The sequence below is a fragment of the Ptychodera flava genome, chromosome 13, assembly GCF_041260155.1.
Source record: "Ptychodera flava strain L36383 chromosome 13, AS_Pfla_20210202, whole genome shotgun sequence".
NCBI classification, from domain to species: domain Eukaryota; kingdom Metazoa; phylum Hemichordata; class Enteropneusta; family Ptychoderidae; genus Ptychodera; species Ptychodera flava.
In genome coordinates this window covers 8,541,437-8,566,990 of record NC_091940.1, presented here as the reverse complement: position 1 = coordinate 8,566,990, position 25,554 = coordinate 8,541,437, and the positions used below count along the sequence as shown (strand labels likewise).

Below are 25,554 nucleotides of genomic sequence, written 5' to 3'. Positions count from 1 at the left end.
TTGAATATTTTTGCTTGTGCGAGAGATAATCCGACGTTTTCCACGCGACGTGTCTGTGCTTTAAACAAGTAGACATTTGCGATATCTTTTTCTACATAGAATGAGGGAAAGTGGTTCAAGGACTATTTGGAAAATGCTGACATAATTGTTGCAGAAATATACCTGCATCTTTCTCAAACACTCCCCCAGAAGGGCGTTTGTATACATACAGATGACCAAAACGACCCGAAATCAAAATAGAACGACCCCAAAATGAAGAAAATGATCCAAACGATTGTGTGAAACAACCTTAAAACGACCAAAATTAGCGTCGAAAAGACGCAATCGGCCGTAAGATCGACGGAAACTTACTTCCGTACTGTTTGTGATAAGCTGACATACGCTAACGTAAGGGGCCCATTGCTGTTCTGCCTTGATTCGGTTTGCTTCGTCTCAATATTTACAAAACGCCATCAAAAATTAGTGATACGCTCTACATAGCTGCAACAATTGTAGACCGTGCGTCTGGCAGTGCGCCGGCCTAAATCAGTCGTGTTCGCTGTGTAGCACCTACGGGCTGGCGCAAGGCAGCCAACACGACACAAAAAGCCGGTGGTGCACTGCTGGGTGTACCTCTTAGCAAACTCTTAGCAAACTTTCAGTGGATCTTACGGCTCATCGCAGCTTTCCGACCCTAATTTGGCTCGTATCAGGTCTTTTTACAATTGTTTGGATCGTTTTCTTTATTTTTGGACCGTCTTTTGGGAGTTAAGGTCGTTTTGGTCATCTCTGTGTATACAAACACCCCCTGCAGAGAACGAAAACGGTTCTACCACCAATTGATAGTGAATTAATATTGTAGGCATCGCCCCACAACTGTGCATTCCTCCCCCTTGCCATCTCACTGCCCTCAGGATCAAAAGTATTGCTGTAGGTCGTTGGTAAATTTCGAACTTTACTTGAATGAGAGAAATATGCCGGCGAAGCAAACTCATCGACAATGCAAACGGCACTGGACTTGCATTGTATGCGATACTCTCGTTCATAGGAGGGGTAATTAATTAAATAACGACACCTGAAAAAGTAGTTTAATCTAAACTTTACTTCTAGCATAAATTGCAAACCGTAATTGTAAACCCTAATGAAATATATACAGTTTAAACTTTTAACAGACATCATGCATGTTATACAACATAATTGTCTCATCAATATAGATAGCAAGTTTCATAAACTCTTTAGAGTCCTTCCAGTCTTACATATCCCTATTGGGGAAGTTAGTTAAGTATGTAAATTAGTATCTTGCTAATGTAAAAATGCTAAACAACTTTCCTAAATATTTTATCCAATCTGATTAATCGGATGTAATGATGGGTCGGACTTTTACGCTATCGTATTACGGTTTTTACTGCGGTCGACCACAGAAAAAAAAGACTGTAATATTATATCATAAAAGACCAACCCATCACTACATCGGATTTTAATCAGATTGTATTTTTTCATTTTGTCAATGTACATAGCAGGTTTCATCGACTTTGATGAAGTCAATCAAGATGTATCCCTAATGAGAAAAGTTTATTAAATATTGAAAATTAGCAATAAGTTGTTTACAAAATCAAAACTGACTTTTGAAAATGTTATGTCATAGTGTCTTCAATATATATAGCAAATTTCGTCAACTTTTGTCAAGTCAATCCAGATATACATCCCTAATTAGGAAAGTTCGTTAAAGTACGCTAAAATAAGAATGCTAAATGACTGCAATAATGTCATATCGTAGTATCTTCAATGTACATAGCAAGTTTTATCAACTTTGATTATCCAATCCAGATATTATCCCTAATTAGGAATGTTCATTGAATATGCAAATTAGTGATTTAAAGTTCTAAAACATCTAAACCGACGTTTGGTCATTATAGTTTCTCTCACGTACAGAGCAAGTTTCATCATTTGATCCAATCAATCCAGATATATATCCCTAATTAGCAAATTAGTAATTAACTGCAGTAAAAATGCTAAATGACTTTCAATAATGTTTTAACTTAGTATCTTTAATGGTCATTGTAAGTTTTGTCAACTTTTGTCTTGTTAATCCAGATATATATCCCTAATAAGGAAAGTTACTTAAATATGCAAATTAGTAATACGTTTATCGAAAACTGCTAAAAAAATTTTCATGATTGTTATATCAGTGTATGTCAAATAAATATAGCAAGTTTCGTCAACTTTGATTGTGCCAATCCAGATATATATCCCTAATTTGGAAAGTTCGTTCAATATGCAAATGAGCGATTACCTGAAGTGAATATGCTGAGTAACTTTCAATGTTATTTTAACCTAGCATCATCAATGTATATCAAACATGTTCACCAACTTTGATCAAGTTTATCCAGGTAAATATCCCAATTTCGAAAGTTCATTAAATATGGAAATTAAAAATTTGCTTGGGTAAAAATGCTAAATGACTTTCAATAATGTTGTATCATAGTATCTCCCATGTATATAGCAAGTTTGGTCAACTTTGGTCAAGTCAATCAAGATGATATATCCCTAATTAGGGAAGTTCATGAAATATGCGTATCGTCTTAGAAAAAAAATGCTTTATGACTATCGATAATGTTGTATCATAGTATCTTCTATGCACATATCAAGTTTAGTAATCGTTGGTCTACTTCATCAAGATATATCACCCAAATTAGGAAAGTTCATTAAATAAGCAAATGAGGAATTGCCTGAAGTAAAATACTTAATGACTTTCAACAATGTTGTATCATATTATCTTTAATATACATACCAAGTTTCATCAATTTTGATGTGTTAATTCAGATATATATCCCTAATTTGGAAAGTACATTTAACTTTGAAATTCATAAAACACCTTTATGTCTTTCATGGCGGATAAATCCTTGTGTGATCAACATTTTAGCAAATCTCATCCAATTCTGTGCAGCCGTTTTCATTGTATGTCTGGTTTTTTTTTCCAAAGACATTAATTCTGCAATTAGGCATGAAAAATGGAAGAGAAACCCACCAAGAACTGATCAGTTCTTGCCACTGTCAAAATTTGATTCTGATCCAATAAGCTGTTCTTGAGATATCGCACCAACAGACAGACAGAAAAACTAAACAGACACAGAGACGAACAGACAAACAGACATCGCAGCGACATTGCTTTATAAAGCTTTACATAGTTTATACTTATTTGCAAAATGTAATAGTTCTATAGTGACTTTTACTGTGTGCGATGTCTTCTGATTCTTGTCACGTATATCCAAACTTTTACTGATTCCATTGGGTGATTTCATAGTTCTGTGTTCTAAAACGTTGAAACAAATGGTATTTGCTATGCGAATTTAAACATGTAATTCCAAAGAAATGCGTTCCCTTGCAATGACATCGTAAGGAGTACATTTCGTTGTAAGAATTTGGAAGGTAGGTTCCAGGCTTGGTTTCTCTTTGCCTGGTGCCGGTAAGAAAGTAAACTGTTGAAATAGGCAGACGAATATCAGTAGCATTTCATTCTTTGCCAAAACTTCTCCAACGCATACACGACGTCCAGCAGAGAATGGAAGAAAACTGTCTTGTTTTGGCAAAGCCTTGCCATCGTCATCCAAAAATCGTTCTGCAAACGAAACATAAAAAAACCGGTTGTTTACAAATCGATAGTTCAATTCTGCTCAATATGTATGCATACATCACTTTGCGCAAACACAACTCAGAACGTGCACATGAAGTCGAGTAGATGGAATAGTTTATGGCGTGTTCCTGAAGCACGTAACAATAAAGGTCAACAAGGCTGCTGTTCGACGTTTATATCAAGCTTTAGAAAACTATTTGATTTTGTACAGATACCAACAATTTTAGTTATTTATATACCAAACTAAAGTATATGTGCTCGTACTGACGTTAGTGCAACATTAGCGGTTTTATCTTCATATTCTAAACAGTGATCCGGTTCCAGGCGCCACTACAATTTTGAAGTAAAATTACCTGGTCGGAATGTTTCAGGCGCCTTCCAAAAATTCTCATCCATGTGCAGCTTCCAGAGATTTATCCATATTTGGGTTCCTTTGGGAATATTATAGCCACCTAATAAAGAATTATGAACAAGCGAAATCTTGAACGCTTTGGTATGATAACGTCAATTATATTACCATGCCCTCTCCGTCGCATTTTAATTGGTCGAGCTGAATCATGTGACCGACCACAAATACGCAATAATGGTTTGTTTATGTTCCTTGAATATGAATAATATCGCAAACATCGTAACTTTTCAGCTAAAACGTAAATTGTGATTTGTACAAAGATCATAATCAATCACAAAATAAAATGGAACACTTGTAGGCCAAGTTTAGACAATTTTGTTTTAAATCTCCGGATTTGCAAAATTTTTACAGCGCGCACTACTCATTGACAAGTTCTGGGACCCGTTGTCATTCGCGTGGGAAACTTTCGTAAATTTTGACAGCTTTTGGAGTTCGTTGATAATGTAATGGAAATAACAGACTCCGCGCTGACCATTAATGTTTATTTATGGGCGTGGGCTCGAGGAAAGCCAAAATTGGTTTGGTTTAGTTTATTACCATGAAAGTAGTAGTACACTTCACAAGTCATAACAGGCAAATACAAAATTTACATTTTAGTGGTAATGTGGAGCCAGAAAATATAGCTGTTCAGTCGAGCCTGGCCCATTTACAAAATTTATATTAGTTAGGTTAACACGTACGCTGTTATACTAAGAGTTCTACAAGCATTATTTTATATTTATATGATGCAAGTTCGATATCAGAGCGAGGTATTCCTGAAAATTCTTACACAATGATGTGACGACTATTGATTTTTTAACTAGTTCACTGTAGGTATTCCTGTAACAAATACTCTCTCAGTGCTTTTGTAAAGCTTTACCTGGAAGTATGAGCTTTAATTACAATAGGCAACGAGTTCCACGATTGAGCACCCGTGTACGAAATTGCCGATTGACCTTTACATGTGCACATTTTCTTGAGTGTTAAACTCATCCCTACTTTTTGACGGGTGTCATAACAATGACACCCGTCTAAATTAACAGGCTTGCCCGTTAAATTTTGGCTTTCCCCTCACCCTTGTCCATAAATAAACGTTTATGGTCAGCGCCTTGCCCGTTATTGCTATAGTATTTAAAAAAATTTTAGCGGTCGCGGTCATACCTTCAATCCATCTCTCGACAGTCTCGTAAGTCAGTAAAATAAAGTTCAAGGGGCAGTGTTCATGGATAGAAATTATATGCAAAACTTGTCTTATGTCGTCCCTATGTACAGTGAAACCATTTTTGGAAGTAGATAAGTCGAAATTTGATAGTTAAAGTTTGAAGTTTGCTCTCGTGTCGATAAAATGTATATATATATATATATATATATATATATATATATATATATATATATATATATATATATATATATATATATATATATATATATATATATATAATATATATATATACATATATATATATATATATATATTATATATATATATATATATATATATATATATATATATATATATATATATATACACCATGAGAAATACAAGAACAATACAGAGTTGTCAAAGTTTGTATGAAGCTTAAAAAGTAAGGACAAAGTCTTTGACATTTCGTGATCGATCATTGAATCATTGACAAAGCATCGAGCCACTCTAACATATGCAAACGGTGTAATCTTTGTATATCAGAAAAGGAGCATATTATCAATGCTAACAAATCTACACTGATAAACAAACGCTCTGAGTTGGTTTCAAAACGTCGCCACCAAACAAACATTACACCCGTGGCCACTTTAGTGTTGATTAAGCCTGTCTGGTGCAAGCAGAAATTCTGTTTGTATAAACGAAACAAAGTGGTGATCGGTGTAATAAATGTAAGGTTCACTATCGGCACCCCACTGTTAGGATTGAGATAACGTTCTACTAAAATGTCTCGCCTGCCCAATTCAAATCGATCACAACACTGCACTGCAGACACGCTGTAAGTCTGCACTCCGACAATGAACATCAATAACAACGGTCGCGAATATCATACGGGAAAATCCTTCAGTAAGGACGTGGGCAGCTTGATTGTTCAAAATATAAGACATTGTGGTGGTAATTTGGCATCTCGCGAGGTACCACGAGGAGCTACAAAAAACAAGCAAGCGACCGTTTTAAGATAAGCGTGCAGGGAGCCAGAAAAGTTTGGAAGAGATACATGTATCAGGACAGGTTCCCTTCAACCGGGATGAGAAAAGTGTCGTTCATGGCTACACACATGTGAATACATGTACATGCAAAACGCTACCGCGACTGTACTTCTCTCGTACCTTTCCGTACCAAGTGAAATTGGAGTAAGTTTATTCACGGTTTGTATGAAAGAAACATGGCTTAGTGCAAGTGAATGTTCATTTCGAAATTTTGCAGTCAAGACGGGCGATGTCTGTAATTTAATAGCTAACATTTTCAAAGTGGCATTTTCTCAATTCCCGCGTCTGAACAAAGTCTGAACACGACACTTACGATACACGCTATAGTATCGTTGGTATTCATTCACTGCAATATTGAAATCGGCACAAAATATGTGATGTTCTGTAACACTGTCTGCATTTGAAAGACATGAGTTTTAGCAGAAACTAAATACTGATCGGGTAAATGCTGTGGTCAACATCATGTGTATACAGTGTATTTTATAATCACTCGGTAATTTCAGGCTAATCGGCGTGTCCATGGGGTACCGATAGTAGGATCATATCACCACTGATACAGGGTAAAGTAACCGTTTTATCACCCTTCTGCAGACAGAATTTCTGCTTGCACCAGACAGGCTTGATCAACACTAAAGTGGCCACGGGTGTAATTTATATATATATATATATATATATATATATATATATATATATATATATATATATATATATATATATATATATATATATATATATATATATATATATATATATATATATATATATATATATATATATATATACACACACACATACATATGGGATTGTCAGTGTACATGTATCTGTGTGTGAAACAAATTCCAATTCAATTTGCTCCGAAAATAATTCGAAAGTATCACATACCAACGGAAGTATTCTCTACAGTTTCTCGAGGAACACCGACTGGTACAACGGTTCTAATTCTCATGACTTCGTGGATAACAGCTTCGCAGTACGGTAATTTACCCTTGTCAGACAACATCGGCAATCTGCCTTGTCCGATGACGTCATCTATTTCCTTCTGAACTTTCAACTGCACATCCGGGTAGTTTACTAAGTAAGCCACACTCCAATTCAACGTGTTAATGGTTGTACCGATCCCGGCTGTGCGAACAGAGTTAACACAATTACAAACATGTAAACAAGTTTTCTGTAACGAACTGGCCAATTGAAAGATATCAATCTATTCACTGTATTTATACATGTGCTACTTTCCTCATTTTGCCATCTTACCGAGGGTGAACGGTAGTTCTATGAACTCCATTCAAATTTAACCGGTATCCATTTTTATGTGTTATACCGTTTTTCGAACCATAATTCCTTTGTTTTGTCCATAAGCGTAACCCTGCAGAAGACTGTCTTCACATAACGCTAAAACAGTTGGATAATTCACAGCCCCCCACACACATGGATTGTAATTAAATAAAATAAAGACAGTTTTCTTAAAGACCTGGAAGTCTGGCCAAGCACACTTGATCCTCTTTGATTTTATTATGTTTTTAGTTTCCTCCAATCTTGTACTAAAAGACCGCGATAGTTTTAAATACATTTTATGCAGTACTATGGTTTTTTGTACAAAATAAGAAGTAACTTAAAATGGAAAAGCCAACAACGGATTCACAGCTACTACCACATAAGCTTGAATATCGACCAGCGGTAAAATTGCCGAAACATGCAACACGCAAGTCTTTGTAAGCAAGTAAAAGTTCCCGTTAGTTCTTTCTCATTTTAAAAAGTTTTGAAGACGAGCCAGTATTTCTTTTGAAGTTACTTTGCAATATTTTATTTGATCATCAAAGAATAAACATGTGTATGAAAATTACCTCCGAATACATCAGAAACAGCTTGCCGTACGTTAACGTCCGTCAACAAATCAGCTTGATCTTCCCCTGCAGCCTGAGCTTCTGCTTGGATCGTAAGAATGTCATCGATGAGATCAGAGACGTTTCCTGGGAGAAAAGAGGAAGTGCTCATTATCCTCGGAAACAAAGATTTTTGTTAATGAGTTTTGCCAGTTAATGGAAAAATATATAGGTCTGAGTAGTGATGATGATGATGATGATGATGGTGATGGTGACAACTGTAACTTTGTTGGCGATGATGATCAGGATGATGATTATGATGACTACATAATGATAAAGAGGCAAAGAGGAAGACGAGAAGGACGATGAAGAACGATATTAATGGCGACTATTACGATTAGATGGTGGTAGTGATTATGATGTATATTATCACGATGGTTTGATGTTGATGATTATTATTACATTAATGGTGATGAGGCAAAACGGAAAAGGACGATGATGTTGTTGACGATGATAACGATCGTCATAATCACTACTAATCACCTGGAACCTTAGATAATATTTTAACAGCTTTTGTTTCACAAAACAAGTAAATTTTCTTACTGTATTCCAACAAGCATGTACAAATGCAAACCATGAGCCTCGGAAATACAACGAATTGTGTATACACCTTGTAATTTTTATAGAAAAATTAATTCTTCTCTGCAATAAGGTTCGCAACAACAATACACACATATAGTCTATATTGATACGTTGAACACTAGGTAGAAAGGCAAAAGAGTGTATTTCATATAAATTACGGGAATACTCGAAAATGCATCAAAAGATACAGCCAGTAGAGCTCCAAGTTCAAAAGCCAATGAACGTGTACCAGTTTACAGTGTATAACTAAGTCTTGTAATCTAAGGGTGTACAAGAAAGCCCCTTTATGGGCTAGTACGAAAAGTATCATATACTGATTACAACACCATATCCGATCCATACTATTTAATAACTTCTTTCTCTTTGACTATATCTTTAAAGTGTTCGTCTGATTACATAAGACTTTTACCATACCTTCTCGCATTTTCATTTTGTGGTCATCAACTTTGGACTGGATCATCATTAACCAATAATTAATGTTTTGCTTGAACATACGGAGAGCTCTAGTTGGTATGTACCGGAATATTGAGATAAAGTCAGCAACCAAACCTTGTCCAAAGCTTTCGTCTAGCCCTTTGACGAAGTTTAGAATTTCCTTGAATTCGGGGTCATCAACTTCATACCTGAAAGCAGAGGCAATATATTTTCTCGAGATGAACTATTTGAAACGCTGTTCCACGGTACAATGCATGTCACTGTTCCTGCGAATAGGGTTTTGACAACATCAAAACTAGTTGTATTAACACTTTAGTTTACGCTGATGATATGACTTTACTCAGTCCAAGTGTGAAGGGCTTACGCCATCTTCTCAGGATATGTGAAGTGTATGGCAAGGAATATGATATAATTTATAATGCTAATAAGACTGTGTGCATGCTTTTCAATGGGAGGAGAACGAAGATTCCACAAATTCCCTCAATAAAACTTAATGGTTACAAATTGAACTTTGTTTCTGTGCACACCTATCTGGGACATGTAATATGTTGTGATGGGTGTGACAACGAGGATATCGCAAGACAGAGACGTGCTTTTTGTGTAAGAGCAAACATGTTACTCATACAGTTTAAAGTATGTAGTCCGAATGTAAAGAAAGCATTATTTATGGCATATTGTACCAATATTTACTGTTGTAATCTTTGGGTGAACTTCAAAGTTAAAATGATGAACAGCTTTAAAACTATGTATAACAACGTCTGGAGAAGACTTCTCGGTCTTCCTCCATTTTGTAGTGCATCAGCAGTTTGCAACAAACCATTTCATGTCTCTAGGTGAACTTATTAGGCGTAATATGTACAGTTTTAAGTGTAGGCTTGAAAAGTCATCAAATGTGTTACTTGCTGCGACCTGTTCATCAGATAGAGTATCAAATAGTATATTCTTTAAGCATTGGAGAAAGCAATTGTAACTTTTGTAATTTTTTTTTGCTCTGGTGTGTATTTTTTTTCAAATTGTAAACTTTTGAGCAAAAGCATATATCCCAGGGACTGAGAGAATTTTTCAGGTGATTCCTTTTGTATTTTCCTTATATGGACATTTCAGTCTGAAATAAAGAACCATTATTATTATTATATTAAGGGTGATTGAGCCACTGAATTTTTTACCAAAAATTTTCGTTATTTTTCTCTAACAGTAAGCCTGATATGTGAGGATGAGATTACGACAAAATAATCAATATGACACCAGATTAATTTAGTAGCTAGAAGGATTTGAAATACACCCACTTTATCCCATTCGAATGACAGTAATTATGAATCTCCCGTAAGCGTTGCCCAACCCAATATATTTACTTTCTGTTCCTTTCTTGAAATGCTGCACTTTTTTATTGACATGTGAACCACATTGAATAATAAATTAAAGTTTTAGCTATTTTTCCGCTGAAAATGTGCATAAGAATTTAAACTATCACTTCTTAGACCTTCTAAAACAACAGTGAAAGCTGATGCAACTTCAAAAGTAATGACCATGCCTTATCCATACTTTGTAGAATTATTAGATTTCCAATCCAACAATTTCGTTTATTTTCACATAAATCATTGTTCAGATATTGCACATTATATGTATCAAATAAAAATATGGGGTCACCAGCCCTATTCACAGTGCTACATCTCTGAGCATCACCCCCCATATGTGAAATGGGAAAAATCACAATTTGATGAGAAACATGTCCTTTTCAAATTATTTTGTTGTGATTTTTAAATACTTTGTAAATGAATCAACATTCAAACTTAAACCTCGAAGATAATATAATGATCATTCAATCATCACTAACAACGTCCGCTTTCATGCTAAAAGCTCTGACAATAAGTTGTATGAAGATATGTTCCCATCAAAACCACGGTGTAATTTTAAGCGAGCACGGTCCCTTACAATGGACGCGCGTGCCGTAGAGTGCGCGTTCTATTGTTTGTAGCTATGATGACGTAGCAAGTTCACCAAAAAATTCCGGTGAAGGGGGGAGGGGGCTGGAAGAATTCAGGGGGATTCAAAATTTTTAGGTAGTGGAGGGGAGACTTGAAAGCCTTGCCCTGCCTATTGTCACATTTCGAGAATTTTATCTCGAAAAAATCTAAACATGTATGATTTTTCGTAAAAAGAACAAACAAGTGGGCCCAGTAACAGGGCAGAAGCTGCAACTGTTGAATTTTTTTCCAATATTCCTATGCAATATATCAATACAGCTTCTGACAGTCTCCCTATAGTATGCTGAAACACACAATATTCAGTTTATCGACAAAACGGATTTTCGACTCCAGACTGAAAGTCATTTCAATGATACAATGCACAGTACACATACATAGGCTTTGTTTGCAAGCTGTATACCAGAGAGTTCAATATGCTGTAGGAGTAGAACAAGAACACAGTCGTATAATCAAAAAATATTGTCAAAATAATCAAAGTTAATACAGCTTCTGCCTTGCTGCTGCAGTGTCACTCTCGCTGCATATCGGCAGTTACAGAGATAGCTCTGACCCTTATGTAGTTGAAGCAGAGTTTTGGTCAAATAACGCTCATGACAGTTAAATATACTTGTATATAAGATCAGACCAGAGAGCTTCACATGATTTTGGCATATGAGAATAATCAAATATTAAAGAAAAAAGATGGGGTCACTATGCCTCATTTTCCAAATGTTCACATTCTCATCGTAAATGACACAGAAGTAAAACTTTTAGGACTATCAACGAAAAGTGTGTGACCGAATGGAATTATTTATTTTCTACGAAATTTGCCATTATTACCAAAAAACGTCAGAGATTAAATCGTTAATTTTGTGGAATATTATACACCAGTTTTGTTAATTTTAAGCAGCATCTAAGTCACATATGTATCGTACTTTCATTGACTCACTGTGCTCAGTTTTTACACTATTTTTTTCACAATTTGGCAAAATGTAGCCAGGAATTCAAAAGTTGCATACTATCTGATGATCGTCAATATGTGTGCTCTTAAGCTACTAATAACAGGTTGTGTCGAACATCTGCGAGTAAAACTGCCCTATACATGTTTAATATTTCTTTTCATGCATTCCTAATAAATATGCGGCCATATAATAATTGAGGTGAGTTGAAAAATTTTGATCATATAGACGCGGGGGACTTGAAAATTTTTGAAGGTACTGAAAGGGATCTGAAAAAATAAGATTTCAATAGCGATTCCATCAGCCCCCCCCCCCCAACCGTTATTTGTAAACGCAGCCTACGATTGAGTGTTTATGTGATATATTCACGAGCAGGCGGGAAAATACTGTCCGATCATCTTGCCTTGAGGCAAGTTTTTAGCATACAATTCTCAAATACGATACCGAAATGTTGTTTATCGACGACAGCGTATTACATTTCTGATATTGCTGCGAAAATGGTCAGATGTGTGGTGATATCAGGGAATAAGTCTTATTATGTGCGGTTACTTCTTTTCTTTCCACGGTGCATATCAAATATTTGTTTGTGTTAGGTTGTCAACATGTCGTTTATTGTCTTTTTAAGGCGTCACGCCTGACGGGCGTTTCGATTGCACCTTATGTAGACACGATTATGGTGTATATTTCTTTGCCAAACTCATTACTAGCGAAGGCTATGAAGTTGACCAGGACCACTTCACCCCGACACTCTAAACCAACCCATTTTACCCAATCTAGATTTACGTCATCATCATAGTTCCATTCCATTGTTCCGGCTGAATATTGAAATTTAGCTAGTCAAACGAACTTACTTGTGACCAAAGCACATAGTCGCCATGACATTGCTGACTAGCAACAACAGTAAAGGCTGCGGATTAAATGGTGTTCCATTCTTATCAGTGATGGCTTTCTTTAGACGTGGAAACGCTTCTTTTGTCACGAGATTTTCCAATTTGTGCCCACTGGCGTAATTCCTATTATAAAGACGCAAAACACAGTATTAATTAAAAAAACGTTAATACTGCAAAACTCGATCCACTTGAAAGCTTTTCCCCGCTGAACGAGGAAAGAGTGACCTTAGTTATTCCCCACTTAAAACTGTGCACTACTAAATGGTTTCTCAGCATGGGAGTTAGGGAAAAAACTAACAACGACAGCCGAATATTTCTCCATCACTGTCTAGAAGTTGCAATTCATTTTTTTCCTAACCTTTACCTGGACAGAAGTGATTTAGTGCTTCATTCAAAACCATTAAGTACGGGGAAAACGGAGTTTGTCGTTAAGATTCGGTAAAAATACAAAGGAAAACAATACAAAAATTTGTAAGTGTAACTTAAACCATAGACCCTCGAGAAAAACAAAGATGAAGATGAAACTGCCTACATAGCCATTTTTGATATCCTGGCCTAAAACTGGTCCCCATTGAATCGAATGCCTCAAAACGACTGATTCAGTGGCGAACAATCGAGATAGTACAATGCTTAAAGTACTTAAGTTACTTAAAGTAAAATATTTTTACATGCAGCGATAGTATTTATCATTTTTAAAAGGAAATCGCACGAGTAAATAAGTCTGCATTACCTGATTGCTTGATGGGCAATTTTACGCAAACTCTTCCACTTTGGAGTGAATTTTCCAAACACGATATCTTCTCTTCCCTCACTGAACAAGTCGACTGATGAAATGAGATCGTAAAGACTTCAACTAAATTCGGTGACGATTAAGCACACTTAAACAATATATGGTAATTTCCTTCACATTTGTAGGAAATGTTACAAGTGAATACACAAGAATGCGGTGAATATAAGTAGTGTTTCTATATTTTGACAAATATCGCAGAGTATACACGTTTCCGCTTGATTTTATGAATCTCATAATGCATGATGACATATTTCTGCCTTAAAGGATTTAAGGAACTGCTCAAGACTATAGCAATCATGTCAATTTTTTCAGTGAAGATTTCTAAAACGTTGCTACACAAATAAATTTAACACAATAGTATAGTGTCATAAAATATTCACTGAGAAAAACTGTTGAACCAGCATTTCTTATATACACTCTTTTTTTATAAAGTAAATTCAATTTGTCATCAAAACGAGGCCATAGCCTCAGAATTTGATATGACCTCGACCTAGGCTGTTGCTAAGCGATTATCGCTAACCAGCATGGAGGCCAGAGTAAAACAGCAACATCACTACGTCTGATTTTCATGTCATTTCATTTCTGTAATAAATATAGCGCAAATTTAACAGTTTTCATACCTAAAGTTCGGATCATTTGTGCTCTGAACTTTATTGAAATGGTGTCTTATGGCTGCATGTTTAGTATCTTTAACAAATGTAGTCACTCAACATAGGCCGATAATTAGTCTCGTTATAAAATATACTATATCTAGTAAATGCTCCTCCGATAAAGGTATTTATAGATAAGTTTTTTAAGTGATTGTTGTCTGCCGTTATGTAAAAGGAATAATTTAAGTATTAATAATGATGATACCACGCCAGGGGGATTTATTACTTAAACTTTGTACTCTTCTTGAAGTTGATTGAGTTATATGTGAAATTGAAGTACACGATTGGTTAATATATGTTTGTCTTGCCTAAGACCGCGTTTAATATTTACAAACTTACAGCTATATATCCCGGGTCTTCCAGCGAATGCGTTTTGTTTCCTTACCAATGCTTCCCGGACAAGCTCGATGTTATTGAGTACAACGATTTGCTGCCTTCCGACTTTCAGGGAATAGATATCACCATATTTCTTGGCGAGGTCTGTGATGGCCGAAACCGGATCCTTGGCGAGATCTTGATGGGAATGGATTATTAAACCTTTCATCAACAATTTCTCTTTAGTAACAGTTATTAAGAAAGATGCATGTGTTGTAGGTTGTGTTGTTCTTAACGTTACGGACGACGAATTACGCCAAAATTTGTGCGAGTGCAAAAACGAAATAAAAAATGGGGTCACCACGCCCGTTTCAATGGAAACGGACATTAAAGTGGCGTCCTTAGTGATAAATAAAAATGAGATAATTCACTTTAACTAATGAAATAAATTATAAAACGAGTAAATTAGATGATTTTAATAAATACCAATACTTGCGATGCATACCTCTCGAAAGTATAGTTTTAATGAATTTTGCGAAGAAATTTTAACATTAGTATCGACTACAAAATGATGATAACAAAATTTTATCACTACACAATTTTCGAACTTTCTACCTGTCGCTTAGAATGATGTCATTTTGACCAAACTTGGCCTATCAAATCTTGACATCATACTGATCAGCTTGCCCTATTAATAAGAGTGTCACCACTCTACTTTTTGAAATATCTCGAGGTGAATGTGTAACCTGTGCCACGTAAAAGGATGAGGAATATTACTTTTTTCTCATATTTAATAAAAATCAGCTTCCTAGGGATCAAAATATTACAAGGTCGTAGGTCACATTTATTTCTAAGAGATTAGGTCAGAAAATTCGGTAAAATTGCAATTTCAACAATGACAGGTGATGTAAAATATTTGCGCTACAGCATGGCCCGTTTACGGCAAGCCGGAGTTACACCAGCGCAGAATCGTTCTAAAAAGCGTGCGCGTCCAAATTTGTCGTACTTAAAGGTATACTGTCACCTGTTCCAATTTTGCCACAGTTTTACCATGGAAAGAGAAAATCTAACCAATCACAGATTTTAAGCCGGTGGCCGATTTTGAAAAACAGCGCCCTCACATAAGCATATAGAAGACCAAGGAACGCCCCTTTGACCATATATGGGCATATTTAGGTTACAGGTGACTGTATACCTTTTACCCTAATTACAATAATCACTTCGCCAAGCAGTAATTAAGACCCGCAACGTGAAATATGTTACCTTGCTCAAACGTTGATTTTTTTAGCATTACATCTCAATGCGAAGCACTTGGAGAAAAACACCAGTAAAGACTGTCGATTTGCCAAGAAGACAATCATTGCACAGCGATTTGGCGTGATGGCTTAGCATTTCAGGTGAACGTACATTGTTGTTAGTTTTAATAGTGGATTGTTTTCCCTAATTTATGCTATCTCGTCTTTCAAATTTGTTTGTTCTATGTTGAAGAGCTCAAATTTGTGTGTGGCTTCTAAATTTGTGAGTTATTGCAGCAGTGTCGATGCAGTCGCAGAGTATTACTTGAACATAATCAAAAACACATAAAAAGACAAAGGATGTCCTACGCGTGTGAATAGCGATTTGACCGAGCACCATGATTTCCCATAAAAATAAATATGCATAGCTACGCTTAACAGTTACCTGTATGTTCCTCGCCGGCTGATCCTCTGCCTTTAAGGCACTGACTAGTTTGCCAGGGGCTAAGTTTAAAATTGTTCGGTATGGTACGCTTTTAAGGTTTATGAAAAGGATATATATCTTGATTGACTTGATCAAATTGAACGAAACTTACTTGTACATGGTTGATAATATGGTATAGCATTATTGAAAGTCATTAACTATTTTTATATAATATTTCGCAAACTTTCCTTATTAGGGATATATAGATGGATTAACTTGATCAAATTTGGCGAAACATGCTATTCACATTTACTCTACTAGGTTAAAACAATATTGAAAGGTATTTAGCATTTTCACTTCGGGTAATCACTAATTTTCCTATTGAACGATCTTTCCCAATTACGGACATTTTGGCACGATTAAAGTTAACGAAACTTGATATGTGTATTTGAGATACAGTGATGTAACAATCATGGAAGTTGTTTAAGCAGTTTTAGATAAACTTATTACTAAATTGCATATTTAAGTAATTTTCCTAAATAGGGATATGTATCTGAATTGACTTGACCAATACTTGTGATACTTGTGATGGACATTGAAAATATTTAAAACATTGAAAGTCATTTTGCGTTTTTACTTGAGATAATTACTAATTTGCATATTTAACGCACTTTCCTCATTGGGCATAAGTATGTGGATTGACATGATCAAAGTCGAGAAAAAATGCTATGTACATCGAAGGTACTACGATATAACATTCTTGGAGTCATTTAGCATTTTAACTTCAGCTAATTACTAATTTGCATATGTAACGAACCTCCTAATTAATGATGTATATTTTGCTTGACCAAAGTTGACGAAACGTCTGTTTGCATTGTACATACTATGGTATAATATTAACAAAGGTCGGTTTTGATTTTTTATAACATCTAATCAATAATTTGCATATTTAGCGAACTTTTCTAATTAGGGATATATCTTGACTAAGTTGACCAAAGTCGATGAAACTTGCATTGAAGAAAGTATCATAAAGCATTATTGAAAGTTGTTTAGCATTTTTACATCAGGAAGTAACTAAATGTGCATATTTAACTAACTTTCCCAAATAGGGATATGACCGAAAGGACTCTACAAGCGTTTATGAAACCTACAATGTAAATTGATGAGAAAATTGTGTTGGTTTAGTAAAAGGTATTTTGCATTTTCAGGTCAGCTAATTCATAATTTTCACATCTAATAAGCTTTCAAATGTTGGTATATACGCCTTGAAGGACTGACCAAAAGCAATTAAATTTGCTATATAAGATGTTGATATAATGACAGCTGTCAAAGAAATTTAGTATTTTATTTCAGCTCATCACATATTTCTATACTTAATTACCTTTGGACTTAGTCTATGATGAATATTGTTCATGATGTTGGTCGAAACACTTTTAATGAAGTTGCAAACATGTCGCTAAAGATTATATGTTCAGACAACCGCAATATATACTAGACACGTGAGCATTTTCAGTTCATATCTTAGGAGAGATCATTAAATATGCAAATTATGCATTGGTTAAAGTAAAAAATGATTAATGTTAAATAATGCTATATCACAGTATATTTAGTGTTCATATCAAGATTCACAAACGTTTTTCAATTCAATTAAGATATACTCCTAATTAGGATAAATCAAATCAAATATGCATATTAGAAATAATCTTTCATGTCATCCCTTTATGTTTTCCTCGGCGGATAAATCCTTGTGTGATTAACATTGTTGCAAATCTCATTTAATTATGGGCAGCCGTTCTCAATGTATGTCTGTCTCTTCTAAAATTATTAATTATTAAAATAAGCATGAAATATACAAGCCACAGTTCTTGCCATTGTCAGACAGACGGACAGACTGACTGACTGACTGACTGACTGATTGACAGACAAACAGTGACATGAGCTTATGTGAGTGAACACATGAGCTAATAAGATGTGAACTGAATGTGTTCATGTGGTCAAAACAGGCCCATTACATTGTAGTACGCTTCAAAGAACAACAAGATCTCTATTGGATAATTATACTAGTATGTAGCAGGTTTCATCAACTTTCGCGCAGTACTCTCGGAGTTAAATCACTAATTACCAAACTTCATGTAACATGCACATGAGTCTTTCGATAACTCGATACTGCTCAATGCTTAGATATCTATCTGTAGCACATTTTATCAAATTTAATTCTGTAATTTCGGAGTTATATCACTAATTACAAAGTTCATTGAATATGCAAATGAACCCATAATTAACTTGACACTGCTAAGTTTTTCATGCGCCAATTAGATATTTATCAGATCAATATCTATAGTAGGTTTCACCAAATTTGTTCCATAATTTCAGTTATATCACTAATTACAAATTTCATTAAATACGCAAATAAATCCTTAAATAACTTCACATATCTAAATGCTTCACAACACAGTCAGATATCTATCGGATCAGTATCTGCAGCAGATTTCATCAAATTTGATGCAGTTATGTCAGAGTTATATGACTAATTACAAAACTTCATTAAATATGCAGACGAGCTAGCTATTGACCTGACACAGCTCAATGCTTCTTAGTACAATAAGATATCTATCAATCTATCAGATCTATATTTGTAGAAGCTATTATCAAATTCGATGCAGGAGTTTTTGAGTTATATCACTAATTACGTAAGTTCATTAAATATAAAAATTTCATTAAATTGTTCATTAAATATACAAATAAACAGATTATTGACACTCATAGTGTAATCATAATGTTCTGAGATTATGACCACTGAAAAGTTTCATGAAAGTTTGTTCAGTATTTCTTGATATGTGTCAACACTGTCACTACTATCTCTATAGGAAACCATTAAATGGAAAAAAATAATGTTTCATATCGTTGTTAATATGAAATCCACATTAATCAAAATCTAATCAGCATTAACATGTGGTACTTGTCTATCAACTCTGAATCCCTTCAGACGTTCTTGCGTTATCGCTTAAAGAGACAGACAGACACACACATACTGACAAAGACAGACAGACATCGCTACGACATTAGCTCGTGTGTGAACACGTGAGCTAAAATGAGAATTCCAAATGTTAGAATGGCCTCTTTTTTCACGGGATTGTTGGCGTTTATATTTAAAGTATCTTTACAACTTAACCCATGAAAGAATGTGAGTTAGGGGTGTCATGAAGGTGGATGATGTAGGTGATTTAGCTTGACCCCTGTCGTTTGACTAAATTACAAGAACACCATTCCGACGTAGGAGTATTTACTTATAGGGTAAGGAGAAACTTACCGCCTAGGCTTCCAATGAACGGCAATCCCCTTGGTCCTGGAGGAAGACCAGTAGGTATACGCATGCTCCATATCGCAGCTATCACGAATAACACCACTAGTACCAGCAAAACATATGTTGTACTGCTGGAAAAGCTCTGAATCGATCCCACTGTTAAAGAAACCATTCCGAAAGAAGACTTGCTAAACTGTAAAATGTAGAGAAAAAATGTGTCATATGGGTTAACCCTTGCAAGAGGTCAGTCATTTATCTCAATTTATGCGTTGGAAAGTGTGTCAGTGTATTAGTTTTGTTCATATGATTTGATTGTAGTTAAGTTATACTCGATTTTGAAATCACCATTGACCATGGGAAAATGATCGTGGATAGTCAATTTCCCTCTGTGTTGTCCTCTAAGGAGTTCGCGTTGACCCAAATACAATCACAAAAGACGGACTCAGTCTTTCACAAGTTGCGTGTAACCGATACTTATTTTTTACAAGTGTCCGATAACTTAGGCAAAAAACGACACAAGAAAAATAATATCACGATGTAAAAAAACCGCTTCCTACGCGCAGACATGCATACTTACATTCTCGAAGGAGACTCTGGGCACCTTCTTTCCGTGCTGTAACGGCTGATGTTTCAGACTGAATGTCTGGAGTAGTGAACCCTGGGGTGCATGGGTCAGTGCAAACATTGTCGCTGTGTTTGAGTCACATGCTGGTACTAGTCACGTGAGTAAAAGTGATAACATTCATGTAGCCACAAACAAAGGGGTCCCAACAAACTGGGGCAGTCATCTTATCAATTCCAAAAGCAACAAGAAATGTTTTCTGTGTAATTACGCAATTCTTTGATATTTTGAATATTTATTAAGCATTTGGTGGAAAAAGTGAAATCTCTGGTCTGATGGCTTGGATATAAAAACATTCTCTTTTGCAAAGCAGTATCAAGTCTAGCTGTTCTGAAGGTCATTTGATGGTTATTTCTATAAAATGGCGAAAATCTAATCTGCAACAATGTCACCATTGGAAATATCATTGTAACATAGATCTTTTATTTCAATCATTAACATTGAAACTTGTTACTATTCCACAAAGATCAATTGAAGGTCATTGTGCAAGTTTTCGTCAAGTTCGGTCAAGTTAAGAAGTCACATAGATTATCTTGAACTTTCAGATTTCCTACTAGCTAAAAAACTGCTTATGACACGGTTAGAAGTTTGAAGGTTTTTTCAACGGTCAACTACTTTCATATACTGACCTGTAATCTGAAGAAATGGTGGTTTAGAAGTCCGGATACAATCAACAGGAATATAACTCGATAAAAATTCTCTGTGGATGTTTTTAAAACAGGGAGCTTTTCATGCTTAGAAGTTATATTGATAATATTTTAATCATTATCAGAGTCATCAACAAATTCTTCACTCACGATAGACAATAGTTTCATCAACCTTACAGTAAATCATTGAAGTAAATATCATTACATTCGTCTTGCGATGGCAGATATTGGGTATACACATATTCAGTTTGTATGAGTATGTGATCAAGTACCATTTACAAACAAATCAGACCCCTTTTTCGAGTGTTAAGCTTTTCATCCCTTTTCTTTTCTGCTGAATCAAAAACATTCGACAAGCCACCAAACTCAAACTTTGCAATTTTATCTGATGTCCACAAGTCTCGACTTTTACCGATCTTTGTTACAAAATATGCAGTTTTTTAAAAGTCAGCCTATCTTTTCAAGGTGTCGCTTACCGAGTTGTGCGTAATGTACCAGCTTCTGACGACTGTTCGAAACTAGTCGTCACATATTTTACGGTTCATCATTAACCTTTAGTAACAGTCACGATGGTAGCTATACTATTTAGTAAACTCTTAGGTATGAAATTCAAAGAGCCCTCTTATTGAGATGTTTTGAAACAAAGCATCTCATGGTGTGTTTTTTCCGGCGTATTAAAGTCTTTACTCTGAACGTATCAAAATTAACAAGTATCTTTCCTGAGGAACAATCATAAAGCAGCGCTGAAAAAAATGAAAATATATTTTGCCCAAACTAACTAGGATAAATCTTAAATGGAGAGAGAAAAACCGAAGGAAACAATTAAGCACGTGTATTATCTTTAATTTTACAAACTGTCACGCATAAACTTACATATTAAGTCGCCACTAACTGCAAAAAACTTTGCGTAGTGCTTAGTATTCGAGACAGTTACAGAATAAGCCATTAACGGTCCGGCTGGTATTTTGCGAACAGGGATCAATACACACAACCGACGTATAGTACGTGGTATACATGTCTGTAGCGGCTGGTTCCCTCAGCCGCCCTGCACTGTGCAAACGAGAATGTCAGTCTAATAATGTCTCTGATATACAGGAAAATAACCAATAATTTTTGCGTAGAGCGGTTATTTGTCTCTTCCAAAAATTTACCCTCGTTTTTCTAAATGCTTTGCCAACGGCAATATAAATATTTTAAGTGCGATTAATCTTCATGACGATAAACGTGACAAAACGATGAATGGTTAATGATTTATGTGTCATAATCTTCCAAATCGGCGCACAGAATAGTAATATTTCACGCTCAAAATATATTAGCGTTCTTGGACGCGAGTGATCAAGCTGACGTTTCTTTGTTTGGACTCTAGCAATGCTGGCGCCAAGAAATACCAGCACAGTATCGACGACATGATCTCACTCATTTACACATTTACAAGAATTACCCAGTAACTTATTTTCTCATGGAGGTATTCTGCGTACTAACCCCGTGTTCTATTGTGTCTCAAGCAATCGTAATATTGAGCCGTTGTTATCATTTTAATTTATTCATAGCGTGGGTTTGAAACAAAAGAATTGTAGCAAGCCACGCACGGGCATGTGATAATTTCTACTTTTGTAATCTTTTCTAGTGTCAGTAAATCAAAGTATTGTCTTATTATATTCTTTATGGCGTCGGCATCCGACATAGCCAAGATACTGTATATTTAAAATAGACACACTAACTCAGAGGAAAGAGGAGAACTGGAGGACTGATAACCACGGTCACTCTCTTGTGGAGTGACCGAGACAGGACATTCACTCAGAAACTAGAACTTTGACCGAAACTAGAACTTTGGACCACGATCACTCTCTCTAGTGGAGTGACCGAAACCAGGAACTAGGACCAACTAAGACTCATGTATCAGCGGCTGGGGGCCTGTAGGCCCAGTTATGGTTCCGTATTCAATAAATAAGTTTCAGTTATACATCAGCACTCGTCGTCAGATCCAGCTTCTTTCCCTTTCTGTTACGACATATGCATCATGAACGCACCGATGTGAATGTTGTGGAATATAAAGCATAATGATTTGATTTCTTGAGACTTCGCTTAGTCCCCTGTTTTGTATCATGTCCAACGCTCCTTAGAGACAAGGAACTTACACCGGTCATAGCTTTACCCATCAGACGCACAGACATTTGAGCGGAAGATGATTTACCGCTGTGCTGATGGTAGATGACCTCAGTATGGATGTAAAAAAGATGATCTCGTAGCAGCAGCGAGACCTCACTGTGTTTTCATTAGAAGCCGACTGTAGGTGAACCTGGGCGGCCGCAACAGTATTATTTTTTCGTCGGCTGAGATCCAGCATCAGTGTTTTCACCGTTACGGTAGGTGCCTAAAAGGCTAAAAGTACACAAACATTTAAAGTAGCCATCAGCGTCTGGTTTTCTACTCGCCCTCCACCTCACGTCTGCGTGAAGGACACGCCAGACACAGCTTTAGATTGCAATAACCTACATAGTGACGTAAAACGTGTACAATAAGTAGTTCACCATCCGCAATTACTTTATGTAATGCTAGGGGCACGCAAGGCTGTGAGAGTAGAGAAATGTACGTCTTCAGCTACCATGCCCGTAAGAGGACATTACTACTACGCAAGGCCTCCAACAACATACAAGGAAGCGTCATCGGTCAGATCATGATCTGTAAAGATTTAAGCACTTGGCTCATTTGAGAGTGGTGGCTGTATTGCACTATTAAGAACAGCCAACGACCCTGTTTAGGTTAAATGCGCGTATCATCCTACAGAGTTTGTATAATGCTAGTGGATTATTCACAACATTTACGAAGGAAGCGATTCACCACAAAACCATTCAATCTCTCACATTTGTCATTTCAGAATTGCCCGTCATCAGCCGTAAACATACTCAAATATCACAATGTAGTGAACGATTCCAACAAGCAAATGCGCACACTTACCTGCTTACTCGACAATTTCTGAACTTGAAGGGATTTCAACTTTGTAGGATGTCGAAGTAAACCTGACCAGACAGACCTTTGGCACGTAGGTCGATGGTTGTTTGTTTGGCTGTTGTTCTGAAGGCTGGTACTGCTGATCACGTGAATGAAAACAGCAACGTGTATATGTACTTGCTTGCTTCATAAATACGTAAATACGTAGCAGTACAGGTCATGAAGTGGTAGCCATTGTTTACGAATGCTCTTTGTAGCGGAAAATTGTCTTTTTCGCGTAGTTGTAAGGCTAAGGCACAATAATGATTCGTTCCTTCATTTGAATAGAGATTTCTTCAACAAGTTATTGTATAGTGTAGAAATACGTAAAATAAAATAATGTGCAACATACAGTGTGATCCTAACTGATTTTTATCCTCGTAATTTTGGTGAATTTCCAGTACAATGTGAAAACTTAGTGGTTATAAAACTTAGTAGTATATCAATTAAAAAATGCACCGTCATCGAAGAAGTGTACTGAGGATAGTTTCCCCAAGTTTATCCACTGAACATGTAACCTAACTCTATCTCCAGAATACATTTTCAGCTATGCCAAGTGGTACATGTACAGGGATAATTGTCCAATAATGGAAAAAATGCCAACAGTTTTTTCCCGATTGCTATAAACATCGTCCAACAAAACGTCAACTTGCGAACACCTTAATACGCGGACTGGTTTGTTTGCTGCCCAAGTCATGTGCTGTATTCGTAACCTACCAGTCCAACTCGTATTTTATACTGTACAATTTAGAACAAGACCGCAAAACCTCAGTACATGGGGTGAGTGACATACAGTTCATACTCTTCTAATGCGGGGGCTACACAAATTTGACATTTGATCTCTGAAAACAGAGGTATGTTATCGGGACAGTTAGCCATGTGCATTTATAACCCGGGAATTTACAACTCATCTGCTCGGGAAGGGATCAGGTTTGAAATTAGTTTCCTGTGGGTAAATTGTCCGAAAAACCCTAAAAAAACATGTCGTCCTGTCCTAATTTGTTTCTCATTGTCTGGATGTCGCGACGGCTCAGTTATAATTTTGTATGGCAATAACAGTTGCACGTGGTTAACATTATTGAATGTTGCACTTTGGCAGACTTATTTTGTTTATAGCCCTTGGCGAAGAACTGTCAATGGTACACAGGCAAAAATCTCGCTTTATGTTAGAACCGAGTTGCCATCATTTTTAGCTAATGTGTTCACACACGTGAGCTAATGTCATAGCGATGTCTTTCTGTTTGACTGTCCGTGTGTGTGTGTGTATGTGTGTGTGAGTGTGTGTGTGTGTTGTGTGTTTCTGTCAGTCTGTCTGTCTGTTTAGACGCTAACTCAAAACACCTAAATGGATTAAAGTCAGATTTAGTAGACAGGTAGCATATTCTAATGGCAAGAACTGATTAGATTTTGGTCATTGTTGCTTGCAAATTAATAAAGTTATGAAATAACATTTTTACATATAATGGTTTCTTATGAAGACAGTAATGACAGTGTCGCTATATACCAAGAAATACTGCATAAAATTTCACGAAACTTTTCACAGATGACGATTTCATTACATTATCATGATCGTATGAGTGTCATATCTATTATTTGCTGATTTGCAGATTAATTGAACTTTTGTAATTAGTGATATAACTCCGGAATATCTACACCAAATTTGATGATCCAAAGA

At 36.0% G+C, this 25,554-nt stretch overlaps 1 protein-coding gene across 4 annotated transcripts; it reads right to left on the bottom strand.

The window, feature by feature from the left end:
* Positions 1-1,062: 1,062 nt before the first annotated feature.
* LOC139147317 (steroid 17-alpha-hydroxylase/17,20 lyase-like) lies at positions 1,063-25,314 on the bottom strand. Of its 4 annotated transcripts, none has more exons than XM_070718371.1 (11): positions 23,847-25,314; positions 20,197-23,270; positions 19,626-19,812; positions 14,681-14,854; positions 13,632-13,725; positions 12,863-13,024; positions 9,068-9,276; positions 8,033-8,158; positions 7,074-7,313; positions 3,967-4,065; positions 1,063-3,598 (listed from the first exon to the last, which is right to left on the bottom strand). In XM_070718371.1, the coding sequence occupies exons 2-11, from the start codon at positions 20,302-20,304 to the stop codon at positions 3,330-3,332; spliced, it is 1,668 nt and encodes a 555-aa protein (XP_070574472.1). In that variant the 5' UTR covers positions 20,305-23,270; positions 23,847-25,314; the 3' UTR covers positions 1,063-3,329. The 4 variants fall into 4 exon arrangements, with proteins under 4 accessions (XP_070574472.1, XP_070574473.1, XP_070574471.1 ...); XM_070718372.1 differs by having other exon boundaries at positions 20,197-20,333; XM_070718370.1 differs by having other exon boundaries at positions 20,197-25,314.
* Positions 25,315-25,554: the final 240 nt, after the last annotated feature.

Bases quoted from the DNA above. Each gene is read 5' to 3' on its own strand.
- LOC139147317 (XM_070718370.1), bottom strand. From the start codon at position 20,304: ATGTTTGCACTGACCCATGCACCCCAGGGTTCACTACTCCAGACATTC. The intron at 19,813-20,196 runs GTAAGTATGCAT...TACATTTTACAG, and splicing joins CCAGAGTCTCCTTCGAGAAT to TTTAGCAAGTCTTCTTTCGG. The intron at 13,726-14,680 runs GTAAGTTTGTAA...TCATTTCATCAG, and splicing joins AAGACCCGGGATATATAGCT to TCGACTTGTTCAGTGAGGGA.